Source organism: Zosterops lateralis, assembly GCF_965231275.1.
Source record: "Zosterops lateralis genome assembly, contig: HAP1_HAP1_SCAFFOLD_59, whole genome shotgun sequence".
NCBI classification, from domain to species: domain Eukaryota; kingdom Metazoa; phylum Chordata; class Aves; order Passeriformes; family Zosteropidae; genus Zosterops; species Zosterops lateralis.
The window spans coordinates 274,599-284,575 of NW_028154607.1; the positions used below are offsets into that span (position 1 = coordinate 274,599).

At 41.3% G+C, this 9,977-nt stretch overlaps 1 protein-coding gene across 1 annotated transcript; it reads right to left on the reverse strand.

Annotated features, from left to right (window-relative positions):
* Positions 1–18: 18 nt before the first annotated feature.
* On the reverse strand, positions 19–5,312 carry LOC310923472 (beta-sarcoglycan-like). Its single transcript, XM_083885464.1, has 6 exons — positions 5,280–5,312; positions 3,844–4,053; positions 2,872–3,057; positions 2,579–2,770; positions 1,935–2,066; positions 19–1,094 (listed from the first exon to the last, which is right to left on the reverse strand). The coding sequence occupies exons 1-6, from the start codon at positions 5,301–5,303 to the stop codon at positions 891–893; spliced, it is 948 nt and encodes a 315-aa protein (XP_083741590.1). The 5' UTR covers positions 5,304–5,312; the 3' UTR covers positions 19–890.
* Positions 5,313–9,977: the final 4,665 nt, after the last annotated feature.

Here is a 9,977-nt window from a genome sequence, read left to right on the forward strand (position 1 = left end):
GACGTCAGACACTGCTGCAACAGTTAAGCTTAGATTATTACCTATCGAGTAATGGACTCAGACACTGTTCACATTAGAGCACCTCGGAAAACACTATTTTTGGGTAGTAAGCAAGTTGTAAGTACATCTTTAAAAACGTACTTCTAATATAAACACATTTTGTAAGTATTTCACATAAATTAAACAACTGCAGAATGCATTAACTGCACAGACAGAATGGAAGTTCAAGCAACACTTCAATAACTGCAAGACTACTTCAAAATTCAAGTTACATTTCCATACTCAGTATTACTTTGCAAATATTATTTATGATAGCACAGTTTTTTTAATAACATGAGAATACATGGCAGAAATCATGTGATATTTTTAAGTGAATCTGGCATTACCCCTCAGTACACATCTGGTAAACCACCTAAGTTTGGGGTAAATCAATGTATCAACAAGAAAGCAGAGAAAAGTCTGCCACTTCAGCCATCCTAGGAGAATCTATTTTCAACAAAAAGTTGACATTCGTGTTGAAGTACTTCAGACTGTGGTTATATTCTCAGCAGTCTTCAAGGTCTTGAGACAGGACAAAAACCTCCTCAAGAGACTACTGTAGGCAGTAGAGGTGTTGCCAAGATCATGTTCTTTTACATATATTCTACTGATCCCAATTCGAGAAGGTACTTCAGTATGCACGTACACTGAAAGCTTATAGATTCAGTGCCAGTACTGCAGCTAACAGGATGATGACCTAATACTGCTGACTGTAACAGCCTTTCCTTAAAAATACAGTGTAAGAAATGTTAGCATAAACTGCTGCAAAAGAAGAAACCCTTGAAGGCATGCAATTACTTCATACAAATATGTGTAAACACGGAGGAGACCTGTCCCTGCAGCAGTTTCTTTCAGTGCGTGGCTCCACAGGGGTTGACAGAGGTCTGGCAGCCCATGTTGTGCCCTGTCACCTGAACCTTGAACAGCGTCCCGTCCGCACACATGCACAGCTTGAAGCGCAGCCAGTTGCCGTTATTGAACTGTTCCCCGTGAGAAGAACTTGGCAGTCGTGACGGGCTGACCATCACAGTTCCGTTCAGGATGATGCTGTTTTCCTAGTAAGGAGACAGGAAAAAAAAAAAAAGAAGTTGTAGAATTACAACTTCTAATGTAAATAAGGCATATTGTTTTTGAGAAGGACAAGCTGGTTTAATGGATAAATAACACGTCTAGGATGGCTGTAGAATCAACAGTAAAAAAAAAGGTATGTATGCAAATGTTTAATTTTTTAATAACAATTACAGCAATGCCTGTGGATTTCTTGACTATATACAGCAATGTACTTTGCTATTTCAGTGGTGTATCGATATTGAGAAAGACAGCAGTAGGGTGACTTTCCACTTTACATTCTTATTAGCAAATGCAGTAAATATAAAATATGGACATGAAACAGGAAAGAGTGTTTGAATTCATGCATGAAATTCATTCACATTTGAAAGTGCATATACCTTTATTTTTATCCTTTTTTTCCATCGTTCTATATATACTACCATCTTAATCTCCAAAAATCTTAAAGAAATGCCAGTGAATCTTAGAGCAGCAGCACAGAATGCTCCAAACTATATGCTCTGCTCTTCTGGCAAACATTGCCATCCCTGGTTAAGCTTTCAGAGGAGATTAACTTCCTTTGGTATTCATGCCAGTACAGAGGCCAATATATTAGCTTTAACTGCATTGTAGGTTTTTGGTGTCTTAATAGCGGTAAATCAATATTACCTGGAACTATTCAACCACTACTTAACTGCAAAGTAATAAACCATCTATTTAAATCCAAATGACTTCTGTGCATGAGTAATTTTATAAAATTTGAAATGACATAAAGCTACATCAGTTTACTATCAGCCTAGATTTGAAACTAAGCTGTTAGAAGAATTGCTTTAATTTGAAATACTTACTGCTTTAAGTTCCATGTTTCCACCCATTCGAAACTCAATTGTCTTGCCTGTGATGAAAACACCTTCATTTCCCCGGACAAAGGCACGACCATCAACCTTTATGTTTAGATCGCTGGTTGCATTGCTGGTAATCTAAGAACATAACCAAAAAAGCTGTATTACACCTTAATGAAAATGTGCTACTTGCATTTGTCTGAGTAACTTTAATTACCTTAAGAGTAGTGCTGTGCAATGTAATAAAAACCTTGAATGTACTTTTTGCCCTTCTGCCATTAGCTTCTGCATATTTGTTATTTCCCACGTTCAGTTTCAAAACAAGATCAGTGAATTTTGGAAGGTATGTGAAATTAATTTTTCTTGAATAAAAAAAACCCAATTTATATGACAATTTTATGAGATACACAGCTAACGCTTGTACCAAATACAGGCTTCCTGTTAAGACAGATGATGTAAATTTACCCCTCATTTTCACTTAACCTGTTCCTCCTGTGTATTCATAGTTGTGAGTGGTTTTTCTGCAACACGATTGCTCAGTGTTTCCAAAGGCACACTCAACCCTCTATAAAACCACTAACCCAACTCTACTTTTACACAAACAAACAATGGGCTGTATTCTTATTACTTACAAAAGATAAGAGACATACCCTCTCTGTAGAGGCCTTTTGTACATTCAATATTTTAACTCCATTTGGCAGATGAAATTCATGGGTTTCATAGTCGGTGCTGAACAAAGTATTTTGTGTTCGTGGGTCAACAAATTCCATGCCAATATCGCTGGTAATAGAAGTTTTGTCTTTTTCCACGCTAAGCTTGGTTGTTCCTTGCTGAAATACAATCTTCAGAAACAAAGTCATGAACTTAATGATGTTTCAAATTAGCAATGTGAGTGTAATTCTCTAGTGTTGCTCACAAACTTTCAATTCATGTTATAACTTACAGGCTGATTATTCCCAGTGATCACCAAGTCTTCATTCCGTCTCCCTCCTACAGTGCTTTTATATAAGGGATGTATAACACCCATGTCAGACACTTGCTTAAACCGCAGTAAGCCACTCTCATGGAATTCCATACTGTCACAACCATTGGGACCAATTCTTACCACTGCCCAGATAACCAGGGTAATCTGAAAGAGAAACACATTTTCAATCATCATGTTGATTGTTCGGATCTTCCTACCACAATTATTGTATTAATTAGATGTTTTATTTGAACAATTATTAATGTCAATGTTTAAGTGAGGCTTAAGTATGAGTTTACTGTAGTCTGTTCCTATTGAAAACATCATAACACATTTAATTATGAAAAGCATTTAAAATTATTTTTAGACTTATTAGAAACAGTAGCTAAAATTATTTCTATATATATAAAATGTTAAATTGCATCCACAGTTACATCTTTCTTTTGTTTAAGGGTAACCACTGACTAAACAGATTTCCTGAACAGTTCAGCTTGGTATATACTTAACGTTGAACTGCAAGAATGCATCCTCAGAGATGGATGTGCAATTACAAAAAATAATTTATTATTTCTCATTGACCAAGCAATAAAAATGTGGTTATTAGAACAATGAAGTTTTAAAGTGCAGTACCTAGTTAATTCTAAATGTTCACATACAGCTCTGTAATGTAAAATATAACCATATTTTATATGCCATATATCCTGAATTCATATGTACTAGTAACACTTCTCATGGGGTGACCATGATAACCGAAATAACTGTGCCTGAATTTACACCATTCTTCCATCTAATCTTGCTCAGACTACAAAAGAACTAAAAAGAAAGGAGAAAAGTGGGAATCTCCTTCAGTACATTATAAGTCCTTGGCCATCCTGGAAGTTTTATTTTTTTAGTGAACTGTCAGAATGAAACACGACCTAATGTTACTTACGCTATAGCTATTATACTCACAATCAGATTGATGACGGCCAAAATAAAAAGAACAACAATCACACATATGGCCAAGTTGCCTTTCCTGCCACATAACCCTGTCTTATGGAGACGGTCTTCATCAATTGGAATGTATCCTGCTTTGAAGTTGCTGTTGTGCTCCTTATTAACGTTCCTGCGTTCCACAGCCTTCTCTCGCATAGACTTCTTCACCGGGCCGTTAGAGCTTTGCTGTAACACAGGGCATGGGTTAGCTTCAAAAGGCACGTAAATTAGCTACAATGACACACACATATGTATGCAAACAATGTAAACTGACTAGTGGAATATACTGGATATTATGTTGAGAATAATTTTTCCGTCTGCCACCCTGCTGTCAGAATACACATTTAGAACCACAGCAACCTCTGCTAACATAATGACTAAATTTAAAATCCAGATACTTTCAGACAATATATGACTTTAATATTTATCATGGCAGATGGGAATTATTAATTATATTGTTACAGTTAAAAACCTAAAACCAGCTACCAAGAAATTCATCAAATTTTTACCTCTCAGAGATGATACAGGACATAATCCTGCACGTCATCTGCCAGTACACAGGATTTTAGTTCCCTCCGTGCTCATATGTGATAGACTCTCAGTGACTATTCAAGAAGAGCATGGTGGATACAGTTTTTAAATTAGTTTGACAGTACAGGGTTTGCATTCAACTCCTGTTGCTTGCATGCAGCATCGAGAAAGATACTGTGAGGCTTCACACCTGGCATGGGGAACTTGGCCGGAGTGGCTTTCGTGTAATAATCTGAAGTTATGACATTGTAAGGGATTTCCTCTCAATGTAACAAATTAATAGAGGAAACTCTTGTACATATTCGTAGTGAAAATAAATCTTTAATGTATTTTTGTAGCTGTCCAAAACGGAACGGTTTGTTATTTAGGGATTCACATGTTCAAAGAAGAAGCTTGATCTTTTGGACGGAATTAAGTTTGTTCACTTGAATTCTAAAACTACACTTAAGTGACTGCACTTGCACGTCTACGCTGAAGTAGCAACACCGTGTTTTCTTCTGCTGCTGAAGAGCTAAGAGATAGTACTGAGAAAGGTGCTTGACCTGACAAGTTTATGGAGATGTTCGGGCCCCGTGTGGCCCTGCAGAGCACACACGACCTGCGGGCCCCGGGGCACCCGCCGCCTCCCACCCCGGCCAGAACCCTGCGCCTCAGTGCAGTGCCGGGCACGCACCATTGCCGTCTGTGGCACACCCACGCCTCGGGCAGCACGGCGCCGCCCCGCCCCGCCCCGCCCCGCCCCGCCCGGACAGCAGCCTCGGGCCGCCTCTCCCCTCCCCGGCCGAGCGGGTCCCGCCCGCTCACCGCGGGCCCGGTCCCCCCTGACCCCGGCGGGGACGGCGCCGCCGCCCTCCCGTGCCCGTGTCCCGCCGCGTACGGACCTGCTCGGGGCCGGCCGCCGCCATCTTGCCCCGCCGCCGCCGCGCGGGGCCCGCGGGCGCCCCCTGGTGCCGCTCCGCGCGGCGGGTCCCCGCGCCCGCTGCCGTTACCCGGCAGCGTCACCTGGCGGCCGCGGGCCGTACCCGCTCCTCGCTGCCCCTCTCCGTTACCGTGGCGGCGCCGCCGCCGGCCGTACATCACCATCACGGCCGTACGGGCCCGGGGCAGGGGCACCGGGCCGGCTGTACCATCGCTGTTACACCCGCGCCGCCCGAGGAGCGCTCCCGGAGCGACATCGAGTCAACGCAACACCCCCAAGAGCGAGCTAACATCCTGCCATGGCCAGAGACTTAAAGAGTTTGGTGGGCGCGGGGAGCGCCCGGGAGCTGCAGGAGAAGCTGGAGAGCTGGCATCAGGAGTACGAGGTGGGTGCCGGTGCTCCCGGGCCGGGGCGGCCGCCGCCGGGCGTTGCAGTGGCCGGTTTGGGCCCCGTCCCGCGCCCCTGCGGTTGGCGCCCCTCACAAACCTCTGAGTGCCAGCCCCGGCTTTTTGCCTCTTTGCCCATGGCGAGGCTCCCTGAAAACAAGGGCCGGAGGTTGAAAGTGAGGTTTGAGGCACACTGGCTCTAAACAGGAGAGAGCGTTGGAGTAAAAGAGCGGCAGGTGAAAAGGGCCCGGGGCGGGCTTGTGCTCAGGAGAAACCGGCCGTGGGCCAGAAACGGGCAGGAGAACGGGGGGGAAAGAGGTGCTGAGGCGGAGAACGGGCTATCCAGCACCCCAGCCCTTCTGGGAGGGGAAAGAGGCTGCTGCAAGGCCACACGGCCCCGAGGGGTCAGAACGGGACTGAGGGAAGAGTTTCGGCTGCAGAGGGAATGTAGTGGAATCCAGGGAGTGACAGGAAACTGAGGAGGTGAAACAGTGGAAGAAATAGAGAAGGTGTGAAATTAGGGAAAGATGAGGCAGAGGAACATGAAACTTGTCAGGTGTGACTTTGCTCAGTGGAAAATCGTGACAGAGTTTTCACTCCTGCATCCCCAGGTTTCTGTACCTTCAGGATGTAGATGGGGCTTGTGCTCAGGTCAGGAGCCTGTAACCACCTGCTGTGTGCTGTGCTTGGTGAGGAAAGAGATGCAGCGTTTCCAGGGAAAATCAGCTATTTTCTTTTACTTTATGGTTGGATAGGAGTTACAGTTACATAGCCAGTGTAACTCTCTGCAGGATTCATGACAAAGGACAATTTTAGGGAGTTTGAGAGTAGCTGGTAAAGCTACCACAGAGGAGGAACAGTGCCGTGCATTTCAAAATCTTGCAAATGGATGGTGAGGTAGACCTTAGGAGGGCTGAGCAGCAGTGGGGGCTGACCCCTCCATCATGAGTTGGTTGGGAATAGTCTTTCAGGTCTTGGAAAATGAAGATGAACAGTTTCAGGCTGCTGTTGCAGGAAAAGAGGAGCTGGCAGATGGAAACACTGTGTTATGTTGCTGTAATGAGCTGGAAAAATGCACTTTTGTAGCTGTGTTCTTGTGAAGGTGAGCAGGTTGACAGTGCTCCCCCAAGGCCCGAGGAAAGCATATTGCAGCGATCAAAACACAAGCTGATGGGCACATGGGTGGGATTTTCAGCTCTTTTGGAAGCTTGTAAAAACCATACGGAGTCATTAAAACCTGAAGACCTAGAGAGTGATCTACGTGGAAGGTGATACACAGGTTACAGATAAAGATTAAGGAAGGAAGTAAAAAAGTGTGTATTCTTCTGGCAGGTGTAGTTTAAATTGCAAAATTTTCAAAACTGCATTTGCTGAACGTGATGTAGTTTTGTTGTTTCCTAGGCATAGTTCTGGGTTTTGCTCCTTCAGTAGTATATGTTTCAGTTTGTAACTCTTAAAAATCAGGTGAAATTGCGTGGAGACTTCATGTGACTGCTGACAAAGCAAGATAAGAGCCTTTTCCTTGTATGTGTTATTTCAGCTAATATGGAAAACCAGATTTTGGTTTTTTTCTTTTAATCCGACAATCTGCTAGATTATTATTTTAATAACTGTTGAAAGATTTTAACCCAGATTCATAATTTCTATGATTCTTCTTTTAGAGATACTTGTGGTTGCAGCATCTTTATAATTGAAAAGGAGTATGTTTTCTCAAGTAGTGAATTATCTGAGTGATAGAAGTCCTGATGCATTGTTCATTTGCCTATTAAAAATGTGAACCTTAAAAAATGAGTATTCTAATGCATTCAGTAAGGAAAGGTTGGAAAGATGTAATTACAGGGGGGAAAACGTCGTGATTGTAGCTTTAAGTAAGAAAGCCCACACAGATGTAGTAATGCACATTCATTTACAGTTGATTTCCAGTGGTGAAAATCTGAGCCGATGCTGTAAATTATTAGAATTGAACACTGCGATTCAAAAACAGCTCTTCTCAATTCTCAATGAAACATCTCAAGAAGGTAAATCAGTGCCTTGTCTAATTACGAACATGTTTCACATATGGCATTTTTTCCAGCTCTGGCTCTTTCTGTAAGTGTTCTCACCATTTCTTAATGTGTGTGTTTTTTTAGAAGACTGTCCAGCAGTAAAAAGCTGTCTCCTGCCAAAAGTATGCTGTTCTGCTTCAGGAGGTCAGGTGTGTAAGAAACTTATTTTAAGGGAATAGAACTACATGAATTGATACCAGCAGAAGATCTTTAATGACTTTCTGTTAATATTAGCCTCTCTCTCAGATTTTACTTAATGAAATATATCCTTAGTTGCTTCAGGAGGAATTTGCTTTGTATGAGAAGAAGTCTGTGTTATTATACTGCTTTCCTCTCCTAGGTAAAGATTTGATATTTACATTTACATTTACATTTGCAGAGACATCATAAAAATGCCATTTTTAAAATGTTTATGAGATATTTGTGCCATATCTCTTTTAGAAAAAATGACACTGTGGAAATACATGTGTAAACTGAAGGTGTGCATAAACTCTATGCATTAATTTGTGAGCTCCTTTTATTTTCTTTTTTAAAGAAAAAAACCTCTAAGATTATCTTAACACTATATTATTTCCTGAAGTGTTAAAAAAAGAGAAGTGTTCATGTGTGTTGTAATACCATCGTGCTCCTGCCATGATATTTGGAGTTCGTATGTATTTGGTGTTTACTGAAGGGGTTGTAATGCTAACAGTTTGGCAGAAAAGACAGATCTGTTGTGGCTTTCTGCTTTGAAAAAAATAAGAGAGTTGGCTAATTCAGGCTAGGGGAGGATCTTCAAGATCCTGAGACTTGAGAGTGATGTCTCCAGGTTCTTTGGTTTCTCATTTTTACACCTGCTCTGTCAAAACCTTTCACAATTAAAATAAGATGAATAAAAAGTGATATCCTTTAAGAGTCAGAGTCTAGTATAATGCAGTAGAAGGGTTCTGCCAAAACGCCCCCAAAACACAAAATAACAATGTAATTAAATGACAGTACACCAGGCACACCAATTACAGATTTGTCATTGCACGTGACATTCAAAATTTAAAGAAAACCCTGTTGCTCAGTTACTTATTTAATTCCAGTTCTAGTAGGCCATACTATGGGTTGTAAAAGGCAGCTGCATGTATAGTAAGTAGTGTGCTTTCTGGAATGATAATACTTGTCTCCTGTGTTCTAATAACTTTTTCTGTTGTTTTGTGTACATGAATTCTCAAAAAGTTTATTTGAGTTGGTGATGTAGTCAATCAGAAGTTGACTAACTGGAAAAAACCAACTGTGCAATACATCTGCAAAGTGCTTTGTTCTGATGACTCAGGCAGTAAATCTGCATATGCAGACCTTCCATAATTTCTACCATGAGGTATAAAATAAGTGAATCTATTTCTTTATATAACTGAGTCTTTGTTTGCTGTGCTTGAAAAGTATTTCTTATGTCTCAGAGAGAATGCAATTGTTTTTGTTCTCAGTTTCTTTAGAAATGGTAGTTGATGAAATATTTAGAAATACATCTGCCCATAATGCTATAGTATTTTGCTGAGAGAATCTATAAGGTAGAACATTCAAGCAGTGTGACTTCATTTCCTGGTAGGATCCAGCTGGGGGAGAGCTACAGCTGAAAGTTTTGGCCTGCGAACTGAAATGTCGACTGCGAGACCTGGAAGAAAAACTAGCTGAAACTCGTGTAGAGCTCTGCGAGATGGAAAAAGAGTAGGGAAATCAACTGCAGTTCTTTCTGTTTGCTTTTTGTTTTTCAGCAAGCCATGTTTTTCTCTTGACATCTAAATATTGATGGAGATTTATAAAATGTTTCATTCCTGGCCTAAAACCAGAGTTTCAAAATGCATCTAAGCTCTATATCATGTGTATGTATCCAATGAGGGGTACAAATGATACTGTCACACCCACATTCATAAATTGACTTGGTAGGTTTTGCTTCTGGCAGAGGTGTTGAAAAACATTCCAGTATTCTACATAAAAAGGATTTGTATAGTCCATGACAATCCCATGTGGAGCTACAGTCTATGAAATGTTGCATGCTGAATAAACCCTAAATAAAAAATCAGTTGAGTAGCTATAGTGTAACATTTATTGAAGGACCTACAACATGTCACAATTAATTATGCAATGTAATTGGTATGTAAATATCCGAGAAGATAAAAGCCACTGTCATAAGATGGAGGCAGAGGGTTGGATTTCCAAATAAGTGACTAGACCCGAACAGCTTTTGCTTAGTTGCATAAAACA

Excerpts from the sequence above, each read along its gene's own strand:
- LOC310923472 (XM_083885464.1), bottom strand. The coding sequence starts at position 5,303 with ATGGCGGCGGCCGGCCCCGAGCAG. Across the intron at positions 3,058-3,843 it reads TGGCCGTCATCAATCTGATT|ATTACCCTGGTTATCTGGGC; the intron begins GTGAGTATAATA and ends TTTCTCTTTCAG. Across the intron at positions 2,771-2,871 it reads TCACTGGGAATAATCAGCCT|ATTGTATTTCAGCAAGGAAC; the intron begins GTAAGTTATAAC and ends TTGTTTCTGAAG.